Here is a 27,880-nt window from a genome sequence, read left to right as displayed (position 1 = left end):
TGTACAGACTCATTTGACCTTTGTACTAAAAGTGGTGGGTCACGACCTAAAAGTGGCTCCGTGACCCACTTTCAGGAAGAGGGCGGGATATAATGCTTAAAACACGTACAACAGGAAGCTAGCGCCCCCTAGGCAGAAGTGTAGTTGATACAAACAGGCCATTTAAATATAAGATACCGTAATTTCCAGTATATAAGACACACCAGTGTATAAGCCGCACCCACTAAATTTACAGAGAAAAACAGTTTTGTACATATATAAGTTGTACCGGACTACAAGCCACACATGTCCACATCATAAAATGGCATATTGTGGTGCGCATGAGTCTGTGACGACCAGGCAGGTCTTTATTTGACAGGAGCCAATCATGAGCTATGAAAAAGGTCACAACAAGCTTGTCAACCCATTGGAAATAGCAGGAGGTCATTACTCAATTTAACAGTTTGACACATGGTGTCATCTTACAAAGAACGCTAAAATCATCACACAGCAACTTAACACTCAAAAGCTAGGTAATAATATAAATGATAGTAAATAATACCAATATGAATGTAAAATAAAATATTAATTTATTATAATGTTATTAAAATAATATATAATAACATTATACTGTAATATTATTTATTGTAAGTTTTTCCCATAATGCATATCATCCCAGCAAAGCATTTCATTGGTTATTGCTGCCGGGGGGCTGCAGTGATGTCAGCCTCCCTCTGGACTCTCCTGGCTCCCTCTTGTGGACAGAGGCAGCATTACAGTGCTCTGGCAGCAATAACCAATGAAATGCCATGCTGGGACTAAATGCATTATGGGATGAAGTTAAAATATCTGTTGTTTTTTATTTTAAACTCGTATTGGTACCTGCCTCGTATATTTCTTACCTAGCTTTTGAGTGTTAAGTTGCTGTGTGATGATTTTTGCGTTCTTTGTAAGATGACACCTTGAGGCACACTGTTATACTGAGTAATGACCTTCTGCAGTTTCCAATGGGTTAACAATCTCGTTGTGACTTCACTTGGAACTCGTGATTGGCTCCTGCCAAAGAAAGAGCTACCTTTTCCTCACTGACTTGCGAGCGGCACAGTATTTAAACGATTAGTAGTAGTTCTGAAATGAAGGCGATGTCACGAGATTAGAACACAGCCATAAATTAGCCGCACCGCTGTATAAAGCCACAAGGTACAAAGTATGAGAAAAAAGAAGAGGCTTACACACCGGAAATTACGGTATTTAAAAAGTTTTAGTTCAAGAATATTTGCAATTTTGGTCGCAGCTTGTCATTGAGGGGTAGTGGTGGGTCTCGCAGCCAAACCACTGATCTAAGACACGTTAGTCATTTCATGTGTGAAACTATTCAGAAAACATCTAGAAATGATTTAGAAATTTCTTGCTGATTGTGATTAGGAAAGATGGGTTAGGAATTGTGGCTGTGTATGAACAAGCAAAAGAAACCTTTGACCTCTGCTTCCTCAGGCAGACGAGTTAATAACTATAAATGTAGAAGGAGAACCCTCCAGGAGGACCATGGCCAAATTATATTATACTACTTACAAAACAATGTACATCAGCAGTTTCCAGTGCTGCTGGCCACACAGTCTTCCAGCAGCCGACTTGACCTTTGCTTTCTCGCACGAACAACGTTGGCACTGGTGCTCCTTGCGGTTGCCAGATAGCTTTGAAGATACTCGTTCGGAGAAGAGTAAGCAAGGATAATTGGCTCGCAGACAAGGAGGGGCAAACATCGGGCGAAGAAGAGTCAAAGTCAGACAATGTTTTACTTTAATGTTATTATGTTGCCTCATAGTTGCACACAAGTTGCAACCATGGAAATCGGGATGTTCTCTCCCAATGTCTCTGTGTGCTGCCATGCAAACTGGAAAGACGAGTGTGTGGGAAGTGTGCCAAATCACTGTGTGAGTCCTTCAATTTCACCATGAGTAGGGAAGAGAAACACACACCTCCGAACCCTCACACGTCCCTTCTCTCCCACCCGAGCCCCCAATCCCAACCTCACCACAGCTGGCAGAGGGCGATAAGACAAACAGGCGGCCATCAGGAATAGGATGGGGAAAGAGGAAGGTATTTGCTCAGAAATGTCACACTTTTATATGGCTGGCGCAGGGATAGTAATGAGCCTCTTTCAGAATGTGCGTCCATGCAACAAATGCTACTTTTGAAATCATTCTGTTGCTCATATGGATGTGTGCTCATGGAGAGGAATGTCAGTGTAAGGGGGCGCAGTGTGTATTCACACTTTATATCTCATATAGACACCCATGTGTACATATTCACAACCAACTGTACATGTACATGCTGTATGTTTTTGATAACCTGCCACCTGAATCACTTGGAAATATGCACATACAGTATCCCATTAACATGAGTACAGTCACATTTCAGCAAGCATTTTATATCTTATCAAGGGACAATACTATAGAAATGAAACTGACTAGCAAACTGTACTAGCCAGTGTACAGCTTGTGAAGCAGTACAGATAGAATAGAATAGAATAGAATAGAATAGAATAGAATAGAATAGAATAGAATAGAACTTGATTGTCACGGTCACAGAGTACACAATGAAAAACTGTCTGGTAGTCTCTCCATTGCAGCATAAATCACTATCCATCCATTTTCTATGGCGTTTATCCTAATTAGGGTCGCAGGGGTATACTGGAGCCAATTAAACTTACATGCATGTTTGTTTTTTTAATGTGGAAGGAAACCGGAGAAAACCCACACACGCACGGGGACAACATGCAAACTCCACACAGAGATGCCCAAACGGAGAGTCAAACCCACATCTTCCCGATCTCCTGACTGTGTGGCCAACATGCCAACCACTCAGAAACCGTGTGGCAATAAATCACTAAACATGAATCGAAATGAAAAAGTACAGTCTAAAATCTAAATGACACATCTTAAATATTTAAAACACAGTATGGCATTTCAATGATAAAAAAGTGTGGAGGCATAAAAGTATCCAAGAAAGAGTCAAATTGCATTGCACATTGTGAGTTATATTGCACATTATGTGTTATTGCACATTGTTATAAGTGAAAATTGCTCTTGTAAGTGTATATGTGATATTCCCTCTGGGGGGAGGGAGGAGACATTTGACGGCTTGAGGATATAAAACGGTTTTTGAGTCTGTTAGTTCCGGTTGTCAGTGTCCTGTATTGTCTGCCTGAGGGAAGCGGGGAGAAGATGTGAGGGGGCGCTGGTGAGCTTTCTGTCCTTCTGACTCAGTCTGGACGGGGGGCAGCGTGGTCCCCATCACTCGCTCTGCTGCTCTCACAAACCGTTGCCGATCCTTCCTGTCCTGTGCCGTGCAGCAGCTGAACCAGGAGGCTCTTGATGGTGGAACGGTAGAAGTTTGTGAGTAGCTGAGCATGACACAGGTTCCTGGGGAAGTTCAGCCTTTGTTGGGCCCTCCTCACCTGATGTGTGATATGCAATCTGCAAAGATGTGGACCCCCTCTACCTCTTCTCCATCGATAAGAGGGCGCGGTGCTCTGTTCGCCAAGTTCTCCTGAAGTCCATAGCCATCACCTTGGTCTTTTCGGTGTGGAGGTTCAGGTTGTTGTTGTGACACCATCACTGCAGATGCTGGACCTCCTCTCTGTAGGCTGATTCGTCGTTGCCGCTGATCAAGCCGATGATGGTGTTGTCGTCCGCGAACGTGATGATAGTGGGGTGAAGAGGAGAACAGTCATGGGTGAAGAGAAAGTAGAAAAGGGGGCTGAGGACACATCTCTGTGGAATACCGATGTTCAGGATGAGGGTGGAGGAGATGTGGTCCTTAATCCTGACATTCTGGGGTCTGTTGCTGAGGAAGTCCAGGATCCAGGAGTACAATGAGTCGCTGAGCCACTGAGCATAGACTTACTATCCACTGCAAATAAGTCAACGTACAGCCATTCTTTTCTAAATAGCTGGCAACACAGGTGAGTATGCCTCACTGTGAACACGTCTAAACTGTGTCCTTGGTGTGAATATTTACAGAGAGCACTATTACTTCCAAGCACTGTCTTAATCTTCTTGGGCATGGAATTCACCAGAGCTGCACATGTTGTTACTGAAATCCTCTTCCACTCGTCCATGATGACATCACTGGTGGATCTGGTGGAAGTTACACCTTGCGCTCCTCCACCATCTTTTGTTTGTGGATGAAAATAATCTTGAGGAAAAAAAATAATCCTAGAAGCATCTTAACAGGTCAGCGGGTGGATGATGCAGCTGAACTCTCCTCTGCCCTCAGTGAAGCTGACAATGCATCATTAGAAGCGCTGAACACCTTAGCAGTATGTTTAACCATCGCCCCACAGCCTGTGAGTCGAGTAGGAAGCTACACTCCGACACAGCATATGTCCTCTTGTGACACATAACATTTGTTCAGGCTGAGGGCTGACAGAAGAAGAAGAGAGGATTATTGTCAGAGATTCACTGTTGCCTGTGCCACAATGCAGACTGCACATTCAGCAGAGAAGAAAGCGATGCGATGAGAGGAAGGTGGATTTACAGTCCAGACAGTCGGCGTGTTCACATCAGCGGCGTTACAAGCTCCTCAAATCCTTAAAACGTTTAACGTTCAAAACTTTGTTTTTGTGCCAAAATAGCACTTATGCCCATTTCTCTACATCTTCACTCTGATTCCAAAGCTCGTATTCATTCAAATGCACCAGAGAGACGTGGAAACAGACAGCAAACCTTAGAATTAAGGGGAATCGAGCCTTTTTATACCACTAATAGTACAGTATTCCATTGAAGTAGATTTCAAGTAGATTCCAAGAGAATAAAGAAAATATGTCACATCTACGCATCAATAGTAGTATTTCACATTTCTCTAGTGCTTTTGTAGACAATAAAAATAAATGAAGTCTTGCAGCTCCACAAGGGAGAAAGTGTTGCATCTGTATATGTGTGAAAATTAATACTTTAATTAATACACACTTAGAGCACTTTTTTTAGATACTAAAAATAACTTAGGTGTAGCATGTACAGAGGTTGAAAGGTGTAAAAATAGGTAAAAAAAAAAATGCATAAAAATATGGGCTTTTTAATTTTTTTAAAAAGTGTCACATCTGTATGTGTGTGAATATCAACACTTAATATTTATTTAGCATTTTTGTAGACACAAAAAATAAATTAGGACTAGGAGGTACAGAAAGTAGAACATTGTAAAAAAAAAAAAAAAAAAAGGTTTAGAAAATGAAAAAAATATAGACTTAAAAAAATAAATATCTTGCACTTGACTCGATACTAAAAATAAATTAGGTCTAGCAGGTACAGAAAGTAGAAAAGAGTCAAAATAGTTTTTAAAAATGCAAAAAAAGATATATTTTTTTAAAACCAATAAATGTCGCATTGGTATGTGTGTGAATGTTAATACTTCACATTTACTGTATGCTGTGCTTTTAGTTGTTTCAGTTTAGTTTAGTTGCAGCAGGTTCAGAAGGTAGAAAGGTGTAAAAACAGAATAATAAAAGTTATAAATTTTCAAAATAAATGTCATATAGAGGCCATGAAAAACAAAACTCACAAGCAAAGTTAATCCTTTGACATCTTGTGAGCTCTTGTGTGGTAAATTGAGGTCATGTATGACAAACGCTGGAGGATTTTAACTTGTTTTGTTGTTGTTTTTAACCATCCGCTCGGGGGCATACATACATGGTCACTGATGACTGCTATGATATGCTTTAAATACCTTTCATACTGTTGGTTTTTTTATTTCTTTCTTCACTTTTCTCAAACCATGCATGACACAATTGACATTCGTAGCTAATTATGCTATTGATAAGTCAGCAAGATCCATTTCATACAATACTTGTGACAAAGGCTGATTACAGTATATTTGCAGTGGCGAAAAAGTTGAACATCTTGGATAATTAAAAACCAGCAGCGGGAGCTGATCTCGCCACAGTTGGGAGCCATTACAAGAAACACAAATTACCAATCATTGTTCTTTAGGATTGTGGCAGCAGCTAGCACGTCTTCCTTGTATTTCCATTCTATCTTTAGAGCGTCTGTCTAACTCAAAGTTATGACTCAGAGAGCTGGGAAGAAACACAGACATGGAGGGGACCAATTTATCTCAACTGCAGGAAAGACAGCAAAGCAGGAGAGGCAGCCTTTGCGGACTCCTCAACTTTGCTGTCTGTTCTCTCTCTGCATGCGCTGAAGTGGCACACACACAAACACACACACATTTACACACACAAGGAATCTGTCGACAGCTTTTCCCTGTAATTGTCTTTCCTTAAAGGAAACAGAAGTAGGAGAAGGAGATGAGTGGAATAAGTAAGCAGATGCAGTCGCATCCATGTTGCATGTGTAAAACAAAAAGAGGGTAAACCTCCATTCTACATTCACTACAATAAGTCAGTCCCCAAAATAATAACGAACACGGTTTTAAGGTCTCGACTTAAAGGTCCCATATTGTATTATTTTTCATAAATAGTCCAAAGTGTCAGAGGTCCCACAGTGGTGTATTGGAAGTGTGCTGGCCAAAATCGAGCCTTGCTGTGGGAAGTTCGACAGTTTAAAAGTGATTTTAATAAGCCCTAATGAGAAAACACCGTTTTGTGTGTCTGTAGCTTTAATGCTAATGAGCTGTGTTTGTCCACGCCTCCGACAGAGTGTGTCTCCAAGAAGCGCTATTGTGCACTTTATCCACTTTTTACATACGCACTGTAACTCTTCACGTGTCGCAATGTAATAGACATGAAAGAGTGGGACAGGAGAAGACAAACATTACAACACTAGCATAGCTATGTGAGCTTCGGTGCTAACACCACACTCACATTTTAAACAGCAACATCATGCTAGGTTAGCCTCTTTGCTGAAGACAATGATCAAACTGCCAAGCTTTATTTTAAGATATGTTGCGAAGCCTCTTTTGTTTTTTTGTCCAAAGCTGTCCTCTGTGAAGTGCTGGGCATATACACAAGACGGGTTTATCTAGCCTGCGACTGACTGGCGACAAGTCCAGGGTGTGCCCTGTGTCTCGCCAGAACACAGCTGGGATAGGCTCCAGCATACCCATGGAAAAAAAAAAAAAAATCGATGGATGTATGGATGGGTTAATCTCGCTTGAGGTGGCTCAGAGGCTGCATCGCGTCCATGAGGAAGCAGGTTTTTCTTTCATGATGTCATGAAAAGCCCAAACTTCAAAAGCGACTGAGTGTGTCTTCTCTGAAAAGTGGAGCAAACAAGTAAGGCAGATGATAGATTTTTCTCTTTTTTTCAGTTCATAAACTCTCTAGGGACACAAGCAATATTATCACATGAGGGATTGTTTAGCTGGTAGTCTGGTAAATACTGACTACTCAAACGACGATGGAAAGTGCAATCAATCATACTAAATATACCTTCTTTTAACATGTATAAGGGTTCAATGCCAGCACAGCAGAATACGAGTATAGGACCTAAGTGACTTCGGGCCTCGTGGCCACTAGGGGGCCCCCCAAACACTGACTTCATCAGTCATTAACTAGACAAGGTCCCCAGGCCAAATCCCATACAAATACTGCAAACACACAGAATGTGTGTGGTAAATGTTAAAAAGTAGTGTATTTCAAATCGTAGCACAGCTCATAGGGTAAAGAATACCATAAATCAGAGTCTTCTTAAGTATATTGAGCTTGCAGTATGATTTACAATATAGCCAAGCTAATATGCAACAACAGAAAAAACAGGACAAAATCATATAACATGTGAAAATGGTGTTTAAAACAATAAAAAAGTAAATCAGTAAAATAATACAACTATTACAATAATGATTCATTATTAAGAAGAACGACTACAAGAATGAAAACTAATTCACGATTCGCTAGGGGTGTCGCGGGGTCTCCTGTGACGAGATTTGGCATTGCTCCTATGCAACACCTCGCAATCCAACCTACCTCGGTGTTGCCAGCATCAGTGCCAACGAGTGCCGTGTGGCCGTTATTTTTCCCCATCAGAGTCGAACAGCTGTCACCGTGTTGAATGTCCAAGCAGAAGCTGTGGTAATTCTACATTTCAATCAGAGTCACTTAAGATTTGTCAGCTCAGCCTATGCAGATGTTCGGACTTGTCTGCACCGTTAATCACTGAGCAGTTCCATTTACGCTTACATTTGGCCGAGCGCCAACTTTACAAGCTAGAGCGATCACTGGTTTCGCTTCGTAAAAATACCTCATACGTACACGAGGTCTGTGTTGACAATTTAGCGACATGGTCGCTATATTTTGAGAGTAGCGGTGCGCATTAATAGTGAACGTCAGAAAGTGTTTCTTCCTTGAAGCACCCGCCGCTCGCACATAAGTACCGCCCGACACCTTCTTCACAGAAGTACAGATGACGTCTCAAGAAGCCCTTTCCTCGATGGACAACTCCTGTACGACTGAGAGCCTACACAGACGTACCGCCGTGCACTTTCAGTTTGATGGCGGTCTGAAAGCTGCATGAACCTCTCCACAACACAGCCTAACCCTTGCAGCGACAGAACCAAGAAGGCAGAGCTTGGACACACTCCTCTGTCGACCCAATCTCATGTATCGTCTCGTCTTGTGAGTTGGATGTCTCGTGACACCCCTATAACTCGCACATGGCTCTCTGCATGATCGGCCATCATTTCCCAACTGACTTATACATCACACACTTACCCAGGAGGAAGAAAAAGTAGTTCCCACCGACGGCGTATCATTTAAGACAGGATATCAATAATGTAGTTACGTTCAGCTGTGTTCCTGTTAGTGATATAGGCTACGTTACCTCAAATGACTGAAGTGTCAAGGTATCAATCGATATCTTAATTTGAGAATCGATTTTCGAGCATAAAGGTTTGGTATCTGCGGTATGGATATTTCAGTATCGATCCACACATCACTACCTCACAGCCAGGTGGTTCTGGATAAGAACCTGAACTCTGACCTCTCTGTACGGAGTGTGCATCTTCTCCCATGTGTTTGGTCGCGTTTTTGAACAAGGGAGAGTACTGGCAGAAGCTGACGTTTTATTAACACGTTTCATCTGACAAACCTGTAATTCTACAGGTCAGCCAGTGTAAATCTCACTCTCCAATGTGTTACATAAGATGACATCATACGTCACAATAGCTCCAAATCATCGAAGGAACTGGTGATTTTGAGAAAGAAGTCTTGCACTTAAAGTATCACACCTAATAACGCTAACATTGGGTACACCCACACCATCTGAACGGTCTTCTGTGGAAACCTCACAGATGTACTCTCCATTTCTACGACAAAAAAATGTTTTCTTCCTCAGCCCATGCTGCACATCTCCACAAATATTTTTCAAAAACAGTCGTTTTTCAGTTGTGCTTGCTACACAAATAAAAGCAAAAACGTCTGTCAGCAGCGGAGTTAATCACACTCATGTTTGTGGTTTATCGTATACAGTGCTGGAGAATTGCACTGCAGCATACTAGAGCTACGGCATCCACTAATCACTAAATGATGCTACATGACTCCATAAAACCTGGACTTTGATCACAGCCCAACAAGCAGCGATGAGTAAAAAAGCCCACGAGCAGATGACAGCAGCTTCTTCCAAGTATGAGGTCATTTCATTTTTCATGATAGAACTGACCTACAGGATCACTTGTCAGCTTATTAAACCGCTGTTGCTTAAAAGGCGCGTCCGCGTGCTTGGCGGCGCTTGTATCTGGCCGGTTGCCCTGCTCACATGAGACTGCATGTTTTTCCACAAACACTTTGAGAGATATGAGATAAGTTGTTTTAGTTTTATGCTGCAGCATAACTAGAATAAGATAATAGAGTGTTGATGTTAAAGGTTGAACACAATATCTTCCAGGATGCTGGTTGACCTCCATTTTTTTCTGGATTTCTAAACATGTTTTTTCATGGGAAATAAAGAACATTTAATTGATTAGTTCAAGATTTAAACAGTTACCATCAGAACATGTTTTCAAGTGTAAAAATAAACATTCCAAACCAAACTTTGGTACAACTTAACATTAAACATTATATTTTCCAATCTTGTTTATAAACTGTATCATGCATTAATCTACTGTAATGTTCGTCTAGCCCAGTAGTCCTCAACCCGGGGCTCTGGAACCGCATGTTTTTGTGATGCTGCTTCAAATGCGCAATGAGTATGGTTGTATTCTACTTCCCTGTTTCTGTGCCACCACGGATAACTTGTGCATGACAAGTTTTGTACATCTTTTTCGGACTTTAATTTGTGGGCACCCAAGCGTGAGAACTGAAGGTGAAACTATCAATTTTGCATCCACGTCTAGTAAACCACCTTACTTCACTTGGGGCCAGGTGAGGTCAAAGGTCGAGGAGAGAGAAATTGATATCGGCTGTTTGGATTTACAAAGCACATTAAAGCTCTCAAACTAAAACAACCACCACATCTTGTCTTGGGGATGTCAGCAAAAAAAACTACAACATACAGTACATGACCTTTAAACAAGTTTGTAAGAATGTATTTAAAAACGAAACGAGTACACAGTGAGTAGTGTAATACGCTACTATTACGTCTGCTCACATGACAAAATACAGCACTCATCAGGACGCAGGAGGGAAACAACAAGCTCATATTTCAATGGAGAAACGTTACACTGGCCTCATTAATAATCATTAGCTCCTTAATGAGTCTGTGTGCGTATCTTTGTATGTGTGCAAATGCTCACCTTAATTCACCTTCAGCAGAAACTTGGGAGTAAATTATGCTGAAGCCACAAACTTCATACTTCTGTATGTACTATTCTTCTTCCTTTAGGATGTTAAAAATCACACCATGTTTAAATTAGGGTTGGGGAAAAGATGCATCGCGATGTGGACATTATTAATCGATTCATAAATGTCAGTAATCGATGCTGACGGAACTAAAGAAAAGGAACAAAAAACAGAAAGCGGAAGTGCCGCCCGGACAGTTTATGGTGGTGCACCTAAGTGTAAGACGCTACCAGAATGGCTGAGCGTAAACTCCGACCCGCACCCGCTGGAAGCACTTTGGCGCTCATGTCGTTGAAGGTAAAAATGAGCGAGACAAGAATAATATTTTCTGAGAAATCTCAGAAACCACATAGCACGTTTCCACCCGAATCAGGAGGAAAACAGCCAGCTGAAGCTGCTGCCAACCAGAGAACCATCGAGCAGGTGATAACTAATTTGCCACCCAACTCGGAAACGGCGAAGCGAATCACAAAGTCAATCGCAACTTTTATTGCAAAGGATTTTCAGCCGTATTCAGCTGTCAAGAATCAGGGCTTTCATGCTTTGTTGCACACTTTGGAACCCAGATGCAATGTCCCCGGCAACGTTATTTCACTGACACTGCAATTGTGTGTAAGGGCAGCCTAGTTTTCATAATATACTGACGTCTGCAAGCATTATTCTTATATGAGAGCCGCTGGTGTAAAAATATTTTGTATGAAAGCGGAGACTATAGACAAAGAAATTGTTGCTAAATGCGGAGGTACCTCTGAAATATGGAAGCGGTTTGGTTTCAATAGAGCAGATGTAGTACAGACATGAGGAGTAGCCGACCGACTCAACCATATATTAGCCTCACAGTCCTTTGAAGTCGTCCTGTCTCCAGAAAAGTTCTTTTTTTCCCCGGAGGAACACAGGTGAAAAAGATCGCAATTGAGTTGAAGGAGTTTCTCCAGCAGTGGGACTTAGATGATGTGTCACTACTGACAGTGGATCTACTGTTGTGAAAAGCAGCTGCCCTGAACAACTGGAATAGACTGGCTTGCTTCGGACACTATCTACACAGTGCCGTATGTAAGCTTCATTTATTGAATTATATGGGTTAAGGTTTGTAGCTTTTTATACAAGACTCCGCTGAATTGAATTATATCATCATATTTTGCTACATCCCATGTCGGGATTGTGTATGATGAGCAAAATTCAAAAAGCGCAGTTCTCCTTTAAGCTGCAACTGCTTCAAGTCACGATGAATAAACAATCAATTCAATTCAGTATAATCGACAAAATTTGTACTATAGCCATTCCACCTAATACTCCAAAGAATGTGTCTGACTATTCATATTCCAAGGAGATCAGTGATAGCATAGCCCAAAAGCAGGAGACTGAAAAACAACAATCTCAACTGTGAAAAAGTTTTATGCAGAAACTTTTCTGGTAAGTGCAGGACTCCCAGGAATGAAAACAAATATGAATAAAATATCACTTTCTCAGTTTAAAAACATATATATTTAAAACGGAACAAGTGCAAGCTATTAGGCAAGATGATATTTACCGCGACAAACAGTTTTATTTGTCCAGGGTGGTTGAAGCAGCGTTTTAGATATAAATTATTTTCTTCCGCTTAGCGCCTGCAACATTTGAAGAACACTGGTTTGAAACTGAGCTTGAGCGAGAAGTCAGAAATAACTTCAACCTATGATGATCAGATAGCCATCAGGACTTCGATATAATTTATAATCTCTTAAATCTGACATAAAAAGCTCCTACAATGAAAGTGGAGTGTTTTATTATCAGCAACTTCAGCTATCTTGATGTGACAGACAAGCCATCCATCCATCCATTTTCTATGCCACTTGTCCTCACTAGGGTTGCAGTAGTATGCTGGAGCCTATCCCAGCTGACTTTGGGTGAGAGGCGGGGTACACCCTAGACTGGTCGCCAGCCAATTGCAGGGCACATATAGACAAACAACCAATGGACAATTTAGAGTCTCCAATTAATCCAGTGGTTCTCAATTATTTTCTGTCATGCGCCCACTGGGGGACAGAAATATTTTCCCACCCCCCCAAGCGCCACTCCAAGGGGGGCCCGCCCCACTATTTGAGAAGCAGTGAGTTAACCTAACATGCATGTTTTTGGAATGTGGGAGGAAGCTGGAGTACCCGGAGAAAACCCACGCACGCATGCAAGAGAACATGCAAACTCAGATGCCCAAATGGAGATTCTAACCCGGATCCTCCCGATCTCCTGACTGTGTGGCCAGCATGCTAACCACTAGGACACCGTGCTTGACAGACAAGCAATGAAGTAATAAAAAGGCACAAGAGCACAGACCTCCACCAATGCCCAACAATCCAAATTTGGATCAGCACCAAAAATCACGTTTACATCCCATACTCACCTCTTACATACAGTTTGTCTGAATTTGTCATGGACGGTGCTCTAGCATAGTTACGCGTCATCACTTCATGATCCAACTCTGCATTACTGTAGTTAGCATTGATTTCTATTAACAGCATAACGACATGAATGAAAATACATCACTTTGTGAACAAATTAATGAGCTGGAAGGAAAAGCGATCGACACGGATCGTATTATATTGCGAATGACGTGCAGAATTGATGATTTGAAACAGTCTATGCACATGAACGATGTGATTGTGACCGGGCTTCTGATTACACACAGATCTCATGCCAGCTAGGCTGATAACAGAGGACAACAAGATTAAGTTGCTTCAACAGGTGGCCGACTTTCCGCAATCAAAAGGGTGGATGTGAATGTCAACAACATCGATACATAATGTTTGTCAGGAATAACAACACCACACCTGTCGTCGTCATAAAACGCATCGACAAAAACAAAAACAAGGCGGAAATGCTGAAGCAGAGAAGCAAGCTGAACTGTGCAAACTTCTACATCAAAACTCAACACGGACATCACCGAGAAACCTAAGAAAGCAGGGCAAAATTCAAGGCACTTGGAACACCAAGTGCAAAATCTACATCAAGTTAAATGGTTCACCAAAATCATGTCGTTCTGTTGAGTTGTGTTGACTCCAACTATAACTGACAGCAGAATTACCCTGGATTTTTTTTTTTTTACAAAAGTTTTAAATCTTAATAAGCAAAGCAATTTGCAGATGAACTGTGTGGTGGATTAGATTTGAAGCTTCTGACTTGCAATAAATTGCAGCATAATCCTCCACATCCTCACAGCTCTTGCATGGACATAAATAGCAGCACCCATATTAGCCTGCCAACTTGGCAAAACAATATTTCACTTCAGCTAAGGAAGCTCAAGTGTTCTTTTTCAACACTGAAGGTCTTTGTCTGCACCGCATATACAGCATAATGCTGTATATGCTACAACATTGGGTACGCTGCACAATCTAATTAGAGCCAACATGGCAAAGGTAATGCTTGAGCAACACCACCGAGCACCGATTCACGTAAAATGAAAAAGGTACCATGTTTCGGGACATAAACGTCAGTCTTCGTGGAATGTCATGCCGCCGCTCTTGACAATATTAAATTCACAAGAAAAGAAGACAAAGCCAGAGGGAGGGGGACAATGTTTACACCAACAAGGAGACAAATTACACCTACAGAAGATGAAATAATTCATATTTTTAAGTACATGGATACAATAAAACCTACCTGTTTAATAAATGTTAATGATCTGGAAGTAGACACTTTTAATACATGACATGATGACTAGACGCATCCCGGTGGGTAGAAACAACCTAACAGCCATATTTTAACCAAACCAAACCACCAAACTTCATTTTTGTATTCAAAATGAATTCAAATAGCCTGAAAATGATGTGTGTGTCTTTTGTTAGTCAGTGATAATAATACAACAACAACAACAACAACAGGTGGGTAGATAGTATTAAAAGTATGTTAGTAAGAACATTCACAACCAACATCTTTAGTAACACTTTATTTAGTAGAGTAAGCCTGGAATGTCCATATAAAACAATTTAGATGTCACTGACATGTAATCCAGCAATTTAAAATAATTAACTACATAGTAGAAGGTTAGCATTTAAATAGTGAACTCAATCTACCACAATGGCGATTTCTTTCTACGCCTCTCAGAAGTACCACAACTAGGCCTGCCACGATAATCAATAAATCAATTAACCGCACGGTAAATACAAACAAACTCGATAATTTTGCCTGCCTCGATATGTGCATGCGTGTTTCTTTTCCTCTTCTCTCCAAACAAAGAGGCTGGATGACAAGAGGGTTCGCTCCGTGCATCTGTTTCAACACCTGGGTGGAATGAACGGAGTGAGCGAATCCCCCTATGAGTCATTCAGTCTCTTTGCAGCCCATTATTGAGAGACAAATATCTTAAATAGAAAATAAATGTAAAAAATTATGAAATGACAATTTATTACCACTTAAACATACACAAGAGTATCAAAAATTGGTACCGTTGAGTCTGGGTTTAAAATTTGAAAAGGTACCCATACCTACTTATTTTGTGGCTGGAACATAATGCGGTGCAGCTACATCAACAGTAACCAGAATATTACTTAGCCATATTGAATCTATGACGGCATTATTTATCCTCGTCTGAAAGTCTAAAAAAAAGACAAGTTGTCTTACATACGGTTATACGGTTAGATTCATTAAACTAACAAGTGGCGTCAAACAACTTTTCCGCAAGTGAGTCAGAGCTTTTCTTCCTTACCTGGCAACACAGAGGACCGCTGGAAAAGTGTCTCAAAGATTGTTAGCAAGTTATCAAATAACAAAAGGAGGAGTTATGATGGTAATTTTAAGAAAATTGTCAAAATCAGCATAGCTGAGTTATCTATTAATTGGCCAAAAGCAAAAAAAAAAAAAAGGTATCTGTTTTTATTGGAATATTCCAGTTGTTATTTCACTGATATTCAAAACAGATTCATTTTGTCCAAAAAAGTGTCTTGAAAAAGAGGAGTCATCTTATATGTGGGTCAATACGGTAATTACTAATTACCATTGCTGGCAATGTAAGTGGTTGCTGCACTGTCATTAAACTTCTTTCTTTGTACAGTATGTGCGTGCGTGTGTGTGTGTGTGTGTGTGTGTGTGTGCGTGCGTGCGAGTGCGTGCGTTCATGTTGATTACTGGACTCCATCAACTCTCATAAAACTCAAGTTGCCACGTGAATAATCCCATTACTAGGTGGTGCCAGGAGAAGATAGCTGGGGAGTGGATGGATTTTTAAAAGACAAATTTCAGTCATGTGAGGTCTGAGGGAAGTACAAGCTCCATCTACAGTCACGTCGGGACACAGTGGATGCAAAAATCCCCCGTCTGAGCACTTCGGCATCTCCCAATTTATTGTTCTGTCATACAAACTGGATACCTTGAACCGTACGGTCGCCTCTGAAATGCAATCTGCTCCGTTTCCTTTTACCTTGTCCTCTTGTTTAGCTGTGCTGTGATTTGGCTGACATCAGCATCTCTCCGGGGACAAAGAGGAGACAAAGCTGTCACAAAATGCCCCCCAACAGGGTGGTGGAAGAGAATGCAAGCCAGAACAATGGAATACCTGCCAGGGCAGGGCTAAGGATGCTCAATTTTATGTCAATCAGGAAATGTAGTTAATGGTTCTTATAAAGTAGTGGTCCTCTGCTCTCCATCTAACATCTCCTGTGAATACAATCTCTGAATATTGTTTTTTTCTGTGTGCTGGCATTTAATTTAGGTACTCCCACATAATCTACTGAGGTCCAATACAAGAGCTGCTTCAGACGGGTATTCTGCCTTTACAAATAACAATGAATATGTTATAGTTTGCCACGCTGCATCCTACTAATATGTGTTTCTAATACATGTACTGTAGGTTAAGAAGCTATATTGAACTTCATTTAATTGTCCCGGCGTACCTAATGTTATGGACAATAAGTCTATATTCCACAGCGAAAAAGTCCACCATTCAGTATTCTTGCAACTTCATAGAGTTGTCACCTTTAGTGCGGCCTTTAATCAATCTCCCTTGTTTTTCAAGCGGGTGCAAAAAAAAAAAAAAAAGTTTAATCTTTTGAGATTTCAATGTTCTTAAAGTTTTTGTGGTAAATGCTTAGGATCAAATGGAGCGCCTGCAGACACCACTGCAGTAGTTTTGGGGTTTACAGTAATCCCTCATTTACCGCGGATAATTGGTTCCAGGCCCGACCGTGATGAGTGAATTTCTGTGAAGTAGGATTCCTTATTTATAAATGGAATATTTTCATAATTAGAGCATAAATAACCTGTTTATGATCTTGTAAATACAGGTTTTAACATTATTAGTGCCCTCTGCACATGAAATAACACCTATATAGTCACCTTTGCACTCACATTACCCAATATAGGAGATATAATCAGAGAAAATACGCCATTTAAGACATAAATAAAACTTGTGCTTGTGTGTGTTGGATTAAATGTGTTCTGGACGCGTGGACAGGAAGTGACGTCACAGGTTCAGAGTTGAGTTTTAGCTGGATTATGGCCGCAACAGTAGCGTCCGTTGTTATTATTATTATTATTGTGCCTGTTGTGAGATCAATTCAAGCCTTCAACAAGGCTCCAGACTAACGAACAGTGGCTGTCGGGTTGGGCATGATTTGAATTTGAGCGATTCCGGTTCCGATTCATCATTTTGTTTCCGGTTCCTAACAATTCTCAATTCCGATTCTTTTCAGAGGTAGGGTCATAAAAGTTTGCATGGTTTAAACCAGGGCGCTAACCAAAGTTCTTGGATGAAATGTCTATGAATTTTATTACTATGAATTTCTCACAGGGCTATTTTAACCAGTGAAATATGAAAAAATATGAAACCAAATATGAAACCATTGAACTTAAAAATGTATAAATGTTTGGAAGTCTCTTTACATAGGAGTACATGTTCTATTTTTGAAAACCTCATGAAAAGACAATGACAAATATCCTGTTGGAGAATGCGGCCATTTTTTCCGGTCGGGCTTCTCAATCACTGAACGTAGGCATCGGAATTTTTTTTAAATGAACAATCCCGGGAGAATAGGAATGTTAGTCCCGGTTCCCATCGATTCTCGATGCCCGACCTTAGGCAAAAGTAGAAAATTTAACACCGAAACACCGAAATATACTTGCAAAATAAACATTGACATTTCCTCACAATTCTACTGGATTACTGCTAAACAATCAAAAAATACATTTCAACTGTCTTCTCTATCCACCCTGTTTCTGTCCCTTGCTTCTGGAAGGCGTCATTGGTGGCATCATATACAGTACATTGTAACGCCAATACTCTTTCCTTCTTCTTCTTCCTCTTTAGGATTTAATGTGGGTTGGCAGCTCATTTGAGCATTACTGTCAACTACTGGGACCATTTATAATGGAAACACATTAAAGTGTAAACTATACTGAAGTGAACCAAACTTTACCACTCGATGGAAAGAAAGCTATTTATTATACAAGGCCAAAGTTGTTGTTTTTTTTTTTTTTTACTCCTAATCAGTAAAACAATAATTACGTTGTTTACCAAAATGATTGTTGCACCACTTTTTTCACCACTAATCAATAAAACAACAATAAATCTCTTTTAACTGTGGGTTGATTGCTTTATGAGTGAGACGCTGGGTCCTCTTGGAAACAACATATCGACCAGATGTTTGTCCATTTCACACCTGCATCACTGTGTGTGCGTTCTTGGATGTCTTTGTGTGCCAACCTGTGCTGCTGCTGCTGTCTAGAGCCCGTGTCAGAGCCAGCTGACTGATTGCAAGAGCAGCAGTGCATCAAGCTCAAAGCCCTTGTGTGTTTCTTTAGGATTGTGACAGGGCCAAACCCCGGGGTTCCTCTAATCACCTCCACCTCTCCCTCGTCACTCACTTCTGTGCTGTCAATCACGCCGACGCTGTTACTGAGGAATCCTCAGTGTGTGCAGTCAATATGCTACACATGCTGCACCCTTTTCTACTATCCAAAGCAGCCTGAAGAAGGTCTTCAAACAGACATGGAGCCATCCATGGAGCCACTCTATCAATCGGTATGCTTGCCCTTCAAGCGTCCTCCATACCGACAGTATTCACCTTCAATTCTGCCTCTCAGATGTGACACATGCAGCTAAACCATGATGACAGAGGACTCTCTCTCTCTCTCTGCCTCATACCCACACAGAGTCGGTCTGAGTGGCGTCCTACATAGCTGCACACACACACACACACACACACACACACACACACACACACACACACACACACACACACACACACACACACACACACACACACACACAAACATTGTTTGGCTTGTTTACTGATCCTTCCTCCTCCACATACTGATGAGCGACTGTCAGTCTAATGGGAAAAGCACTCCCAACAAGTTATTGGGCAGAAAATCGTCTTCTCCTGCAAATCCAATGTTATAAGTGACAGGACAGGCGAAGCCCCCCACCCCAAGTGACATCAGGCTCTGAAACACTGTCAGTGACACCGCCACTCCGCAAATCATCAGACGACTAAAATGTCTGACAGTGCAGTTTTTACATGCGCGAGACTGAAAGACTTCTTCTTTCTGACTTCTTTGCTTTTATTATACAGCGTTTAACTTATTTTTGCACTTGTATGACAGTCAAAATGCTGCTTAAAATACCACTTGTACACTTAATTACACTTACGGTGATAGTGTGAGTCTGGATCAGAGTAATTTACATTATTTTGTAAGGGAAAAATACTAACATAAAAGTACTTCTACTATAGTACTGACCTTTCCTGGTCTCCTGTCCTAAACTGTCCATCCCCATTCTCTACCTTTAACCTTTACTCACCTCCTCCCCCCCCCCTCCTGGAAGCCTTTCCACTTTTACATTAACATAGAAGAGGTGAAGGGGACATAGCGAGAGGTCAAACGGGGGCTCATTTTAATTAACGATCGCCTGGCCCATTGTGGTTTAGGTCAAAAAATGAAAACTCGTTAGCATTGATCTTGGCATCCAGTTCCATTCATCTACGCTCCCACTGTTGTCTGACAAGACATGTGGAGGTGGAAGGGAGGAGATGGCCGACGGACGACGGAAGAAGCAAAAACGTCAAGTGGAGGACTGAGAAAATGAAGCTCTAAGTGTAATAATTTAACAATGTTTAATGTTGAGGTGTAAAGCGGTAACCAAAATATCAACTATGATGGAGTGCAGTTCTACACCACTGCAAACCACAACCACAATAATAAATAACGTTCAATTAATAGCTCTCCGACAGCATCAGCTCTTGTATTGGATCTCATTACATTGCTCATGTTGTGGCTAGTGAGTGTACATTAGCATTATATAATCTTATTTGTGAGGATGGAGGCAGGGTGAGGGGGAGGAGTGTGAAGAAGAGCAAATTAGAGTGCAGCACAAGTGGGGGACTGTCATTGGGATTATTTCAAAATATAGCTGAGACATTTGGGGGTGGATAGCAACGGAAACTGGAGATGGGCAATTAAAGCCAACGTTACCTTTTCCACATGCAAACATCCTCAGGGAGGGGTGTAAATATTTTAGATAGTGGTGATACATGAGCTGGAATTATGGCGATGCAACAAGCTGTAATGACAAAACCTGTGAATATAAGACGACGGTTGAACTAGAAGGGCTGTGATATGCATTATCTGTCAGAGTGCAGTATAGAGCAGCAGTAAGCAGCATCAGATATCAATAATGTACAGTTCTGCACTTAATGGCGCATTTAAATGTTTAATGTTGAGGCGATTGGATAATTATACCCACTATCAGTTGACCCTTTCAAACAAAAGCCTGCTTTTCCCCCCCGGTTGCTTTCTATATAAATGACACAAACACAGAATGAGGGTGACAAAGTCAATTCCATTTCTCATTTCCCCTCCTCGCCATCAGCGTGCCACTTATAAGAGCGACGAGCTGAAGTGAACCTCAAAAAGTGTGGGAAGCCTGGAGATAATCACACGGGTCACAAACACATTCAATCTGCGACGAGCTAAGTTTGGCCTGGAAAGCAGTTTGAGTCCAATATTGTAAACTGCAAGTATGATTCTAGCTAAGGAGCAATGCATGAGTCAGTGAGTAGGTTCATCTCTTGGTTAAATGGACAGGAAATAACTTTGAATGGCCCAATTGAAACAGCGGTAATAGTGTGTGCATGCGTGTATGCATATCAACTCATTCATTCTGTGTAGGTGATATGATCCCTTTGTGTGGTTTGTGAGGTAGAAGAGGAGATTACTGCACCTCACTTCTATAATTACCTCTCATCTCTCAGCCGGAGCGCTCAAACACAACAGGGAATGCCAGCCAGGCTACCACACACACACACACACACACACACAGTGGAACGATCCACAGGCACAATGTAGCAGGCTGAGAGGGATTATTTCTAGAGGGTTACATTTCACTTGAACGTTGATTTGAGAACACCCACGCTGCCTTTAAGTAACACAGGTTAGCTGTGAGAGCACACACACACACACACAAGTTGCTTGCAAGCAAGAATGACTCACCTGAAGCTCTCCTTCCCACACAAAAACCCACTTAATAATCCATTCTCACAAGTATTCTTGTGCCGTATAGCTTTTTAGTGTGTGCCTCAGCAGAAAAGCACCTGTCACAGTACGTAACATACACTGGCTCTTGAATATTAGGACAAAAATGCAACAAAAGAAGCAGAAATGCTACAAATTGTCAATAAATCTTGACTCTCGCGTCTCATACATAGTAGCTGCTTGATTGTCAGCATCTTCTTTGAAGAGTCACAAACAGTTCCAAATGTCCTGTATGTGTCGCTGTTTGTTGTGGACATCCAGAACCTAAACTGAACACTGTGCAGACTTCAAAGATAGACGGGTAAGGCCTGGTCAACATCCCATCCAATTCAGAAATGTAACCTCACACGCAGCTCTTATTGCTTCTTCTTTGTCATGTTTGTTTGCGTTTGTTGTCGAGCCTTGACTTTGGAATACTCCCTTAACAATAGACGAGAGAATCGCAACTCACCCACACGGTTCCAGCGGCCCACACACTCGACTGTCACAAAACACTAGCAGAACCCTACATCAAAGCACACCTTTTGTGTCATTAAAAATGCCTTAAGATAGTACAGTCGTCCCTCATTTATTGATATTAATTGGTTCCAGACCCGACCGTGATAAGTGAATTTCCACGAAGTAGGATTCAATATTAATAAACAGAATATTTTCGTAGCTAGAGCACAGAAAACCTGTTTATGACTTTCTAAATGCAGGTTTTAACATTACTAGAGCCTTGTTGACGTGACATTATTCTTTGTTTACATCACATTGCGCAGGCTACGGGATCACTAGAGTGGCATAACACACGGCCGCCACTAGCATAGCAAGCTACTTAGCATAGCAACAACTTAGCCTCTCTGTGACCTTCCCCTCTGATTTCACGTCAACATTTACAATAAAAGTGACTGTTCGGATTTTATCATTCCATTCAGCTCCAGACCCTCTCTCTTCAATTGCCATTGTTCACTAGCAACGGAAGCTAACAAGCTAAATGTTAAATGCACAATCCAGGTTTAAAGGTCTTAAAAATGCCTCACTTACATATTTTAATTACAAAATCGGCGTCACAGTGCAGGCAGTCACAGCACAGAAGCGTGCATTCAAGGACCGCCGAAAAAAGGGTAAGATCTCAACGTTTGACAAAAAAAAACATCATCAGTGAAGCGTAAAGACTCGGTCCGTCAAAAATAACGCGTTATCGGCGGTAATTAATTAACGCTTGCACATCATGGCAAGCCACGCTTCTCTGTTATGACGACACACGTTACAGAGTTACAGTGTAACGTCCCCGCAGAGTCACGCAGCTTCTGAAGTTGTTTTTTAACTTTATTCTCACCTGAACACATCCACAGCAGGGCAATTTCAACACCATATGTGTGTCTCCAACTCATCTCTAGTCCACTCATCATCGGAACGACACTTCCTCATTGTCACTACACGACCGCAAGGTGCATTCACGGACACGCCGAACATCACAACATTTTTACTAGAGGTGTATGTGTGGTCTAAATAAACAGGAAGTGGGTATTATTATCAATCACTTGTAACGAAATATCACATTTTGGTATTGACTGAAATCTCAATTATAATATTTTTTAAAAATGCTCTCATGTATTTTTTTAATGAATGCTTGATTTGCACTTTGTATAAGTAAATAAATGAGTTTTAAGTCAAAGGTTTTGAAAAAAACAAGTTTGACATTTTTGGGTCAGTCTCCTGAAGCGTGACACAGCAAGCAATTTTGAAACTTACTCCCGAACCAATTTGCATAATAAAATAAAGCATCACTTTAATGTATATCGCAATATCAAGTATATCTATCACTAAAAATGCTTTAAACTTACCAGGAATTGTCACAACATGCTCCAAAATGGTGATGTATCTTGAATGCAACGGAGCGCTAGCACACACCAATATAATACATACAAATACATATCCTGTGCTGTCATTTCACTTAAATGATGGTTCTCTTAAAAAAAATACAGTCAGAATAGGCATATTTCAGGCATAGTTCCAAATAGTGATTAATTATGATTAATTAATTAGAAAACTGTGATTAATCTAATAAACAAACACATAAACATGTAAAAATGATGGGCTTTTTTAGCAGGCGTACATGTAAGCTGTACATTTTATCTGTATATATCACCTAATTCTAAATTGTTACTAACCTAGGGCGAATGAGATGTGTTTTCTGTGGGAGTTTTTATTGTTATTTGACCACGGTTTACATGTCGGACAGCAACAACATGTAGGGAGACGTGAGTCTCTGGCGTGAATGTTCATACTTAGATCCTGGCTTTGTGGAATACCCTTACACATACAGAGTCCGACAACTGTTACAGCTCTGATACTACGTCTACAAAAAGTGGAAAATTCACCCATTCGTTGTCCATTTCTGAGTACAGAGACACAAGAAAAAATAGCTTTTAAGTCCATAGCCTTAGATAACATTGTCCCCATGGAGATAAGGGGAACACAGCTGTCTGGACGGGCACATGTCATCGCTCTGCAAAGCCAGAGGTGCGTTCAGGCATAAGGCGGGAATGTTACTGAGGCAGCTGACACATAAACAGAGACCACATTAGCAGGGAGCTAAGACCTCAGGAGGCCGCATGTGAAGTGAGGAAAACATCCTGGGAGAGACGCCAGCTCATTTGGGGAACGTGGGATGCACAGGTTGGCTCATATGGCATGGCATTAAATGAGTCTTGAAACGGCAATAACCTGACTCCCTCATCCCATGAGTACTGTTACTTTGTTACACTTAGACACAAACATCAAATACGCAGCATTTTACACTCATATACTCATATAAAACTCATATAAAATTGTGCACAAATGCATCACCACTGTTGACAACTAATATCCATCATTATGTTACAAAATTATTGGTCTCAAGCATTCAAATTTATGCAGTTGTGCAAGAAATGTTACCATGCAAATTACAACATTAACAGCATTTCCCAGCACACGATTTCTAAATGAACTGTAATTTATAGTCCACAAACAAAAGCTTCTCGTAATTGGTCAAATGTGTAAAGCCAAAGCAGGAGAAGTATCTGTCTGTCTAAAAGGCAATGCCAGGTATCAATTCACTTAGCGTGGTCTCCCCCACTGAACCAGGTGAGCAGCAATCACAGCTATCATTCTCACAGATACCAACAGCACACAAACACACACATGCAACATTGTCGCTCATAGATTCAATATGTGTCCATCCTCCACACCCTTATTTTAAACATATGTTAAATGGTTAACTTTAGGAGCTAAAATCTAGGAATAGGCATTCTTTTAAGTGTTGGACATTGTTGCATATTTGATGATTATGTTGTGCAATTAGTCAAAGATCCCATGTCATACTTTTTTTTTTTTTTTAATAAGTCTTGAAAGGACCACAATAGTGTATTGTATAGAAAGTGTCCTGGCCTGAAATTTATCCCTGATGCCAGAATTTAGACAGTTCAAAAATGCTTTTCGTAAGCCCTACTAGGAACACGTCATTTTGTGTGTCTGTAGCTTTAATGCTAATGAGCTGTGTTTGTCCACACCTTTCCCCAACAGCATCTGTGGCCCCAATATGTGCTATTCTGTATTTTTTACTTTTTACATAAACACTAACTCTACACTTGTCCAACATAATAGGCTTAATGTATCACATACGTCACATGAAGGAGTGGGACGGGAGGACGCAAACATTAGAAACACTAGCATGTGAGCTACAGCGTTGACATTACACTCATATTTTAACAGCAACATCATGCCAGGTTTGTCCGTTTGCTGAAGGAAAACAAAATGATTAAACGTACACCTCCCACGTCTGTAGCTGAGGCTTCATTTTAAGATGTGTAACGAAGCCTACTTTTTATACAAAGCTGTCGACCATGAAGGTTTGCACTAGCTAAGGGCGAGCCTGAAGCGGAGGAAAGAGATTTTTCCCTCAAAAGCGACCGTTTGAGCGCCTCTTCTCTCAAAAGGGGAGCAAAGATTTGAGGGAGATTATGGATTTTTCTCATGTTTTGGAGCTCATAAAAAGGCTTTAGGGACACATTATTTTAAGAACAAATAGGGGTCCTTTAAAAGCCAGCTGGCTGCCTTTAAAAACAGGAAGTGAACAATTAAGTATTTTAAACAAAAAAAGAACTATATTATCTGTAAATATTGCATGGCTGTATACAGTACAAACACAGACTAATAGAAAGTGGGTGGAATGGGGTCCCTTAGGTTAGAAAAGTGAATTATTTTGCTTGATTAACTGTACTTCTTAACAATATTGCCGGAGTGTTGAGCCTGGAGCCACCTTTCTGTGAACATCATTGCTGGATTATATTTTTTTTGTTACAAAAAAGATTTCATTACGGGCAAGCATATATTATCATATATAAGTATTTAGTGAAAATAGCACATTTTCTCAGTTAACAATAACAGAAATGTAATACAAAGCCCATCAGTCATTTTTAAATAACTTAATGGGAACTTGTAAGAGCGTGTATCCCCCTGAAGTTAGTTAGATGGAGCGAGAAGCATGTCTCCATATTGAATCTTTGACCCAGCACACGATGGCCCGAAGAGCCCGGAGGACTCACCCGTCAGTGGGTCGTAAGAACCGTCCAGCTCCCGGGAATGGGTCAAGCTTTGCTCGCGGTTTTTGTTCTTCATTTTTTGTTCCTCCGAGTGCGCTGGACTGAAGAACTGTTGACAGGTCTAGCTGTCTCACGCAGAATGTTTGGGTTTCTTTTAAATGAAGTGCATACACCTGTTAACAAGCCACATCTGCCGTGCCATAGAGCAAAGGGAGCCAACAACATCAAGTGGTAATCCCGGCGTCCTGCTGCAGAATCAGTGAGCCGTGTGCGCGTCTACGTCCTCGCACACGAGCATTGCGCGCGCGCACACACAAAGAAATGGACGCACAAGCACAGCGACAGCGTCCAAAAAAGGATAAAAGAGTCGCTCACTGGACGATTGGAGCCCACAAATCTACAAGAATAAGACGATTGCCACAGAAAGAAACAAGAAATGAATTGAAGAGCACCCTCACGGTGTTCTCCACTTCATCAGGAGCTCCAGAGGTGACTACATGGGATCTATAAATACTCTCTGGAGTCTCTAGGAAGCTTCCTTGTCTCTCGCTGCCTTCTTCATCACCATTTGCTGCCCCCTGACTATGACATTTGCTCACAATCTGTCAAGCAATCTGTCTAATGACACTATATTTCCCAACATTATGTCACACTTTCTACTATATATTCATGTGCAGTATACAGAGAGGAGCCACTGAAGTCCAGGTTGTTGGATTAAATTTTTTCCTGATGGAAGTAGAAAGAATCAATTCCATCGGCGCCATCATAAAACCTCCAACTGTACAGGCAGAGTTTTATGTAACATTCCTAACTGTCATACAAGTGTAAAAATAAGTTAACCTCTCTCAATATTACACCATAAAAACAGTCTTAAGTGATAAGTGATATCTTAAGTGATATTAGCGCGTCGATTTCACAGAGCCCATAGCAACTAGCCGTACTTCCGTCAACAACAAACGCATATAGAGCGAGTGTCTGTTTGCCACTGTTAAACATGGCAGACTTCGTGAGAGATCCGCCAACGACGACGACTACTTTTGGACAAATGAGAATCCAGAAGTTCATCTTTTTGAGCCTAAATATACAGAGGATGAGTTTTAGAAGCTGAGCGGGCAAGAAGAAAGAGGCATGACTTCGTGGTGTCAATGTGTAGCCTGCCAAGCCATGCCGACAGGAATCGAGCGTTTCTGCTGCACTGAGTGGCACACCGTGTTACCATCGATGGAAAGGCCTCGTGTATACGGCGAGGAGGACACCCAAGAGACTGCACCACAACCTAGAAAGAATTTTTAGCGCTAACAAACGTTTTTCCACCTACTCAAAAATCTATTGGAAAAGACGCCCCAGGCCAGCTGCACCAGACGGACAACTGTCCATAAGTCAGCATGATATTGATTCTGATACATGGAACTCATAGTGACTGATATCACAGCTATGTCCACAGTCCATCTAGCCGTGTACAAACAAAACATTGAATGTTGGCTAATATTATACATCATTTGGTTGTCTATTCGAAGTCGTTCATATGCTTGTTCCTGTTTCCAAGTCAGTACAGGTTGGTGTCCTATCGCATTGTTCTGGAGTGGGCCCGTTGCCCCTTGGTAGTGGCGTGAAGCGTTGCGAGCGAGGCGTTGTGTCACTACGTCAGAAAAGTAGGTTCTTTGGTGTGAGAGCTGACAATAACAATGTCGCTGTACCATGGTTAATAGGGGGGTTTTGTAAATGGAACATTGCTGGCATTTTTCAGAAGGCTTTATAGTAGAAATAGCTTTGTCCCATTGCGTCCATTGTTAGCGCCCTCATGCTAGCAGTTTTCTCTCTTTAGAACCGACAGAAAAGGGGAAGACACGTGTGTTCATGTTTCACTTAAGGATTGTGGACGATGCGGCGCAGTTTTCCTTTAAGTATGAAGTCTGCTTATTTCGCATAACTCTATATATCGCTAATTGTTGTACCATCAATGCTCTACTTACAGTATATCTGGAACTTCCATCCATCCACTGTCGTCTGCTTATCCTGTTTAGGGACACAGGTAGCTGGAGCCTATGCCAGCTAATTTCAGGCGACCCTGGACTTTCCACTAGTCAACTAGACAGGATGT

At 41.2% G+C, this 27,880-nt stretch overlaps 1 protein-coding gene across 5 annotated transcripts in view; it reads right to left on the bottom strand.

Annotated features, from left to right (window-relative positions):
- Window positions 1-26,266, bottom strand: part of LOC129194443 (Kv channel-interacting protein 2-like) — a 128,878-nt gene extending 102,612 nt beyond the window's left edge. For 2 of the 5 annotated variants that reach the window (XR_008573762.1, XM_054799718.1), the window contains exon 1: window positions 25,783-26,266. Coding sequence is in view for 3 of the 5 variants with exons in the window: in XM_054799718.1 (XP_054655693.1) it covers window positions 25,783-25,855 (73 nt within the window). In the remaining 2 variants the exon portion in view is untranslated. The remainder of the gene's footprint in view (window positions 1-25,782) is intronic. The other 3 variants (XM_054799711.1, XM_054799719.1, XM_054799713.1) reach the window with 3 other exon arrangements.
- Between the last annotated feature and the right edge of the window lie 1,614 nt (window positions 26,267-27,880).

Source organism: Dunckerocampus dactyliophorus, chromosome 14 (assembly GCF_027744805.1).
Source record: "Dunckerocampus dactyliophorus isolate RoL2022-P2 chromosome 14, RoL_Ddac_1.1, whole genome shotgun sequence".
Classification (NCBI taxonomy): Eukaryota; Metazoa; Chordata; class Actinopteri; order Syngnathiformes; family Syngnathidae; genus Dunckerocampus; species Dunckerocampus dactyliophorus.
Note: the sequence above shows the minus strand (reverse complement) of the source record. Positions and strands in the feature narration are given on the sequence as shown.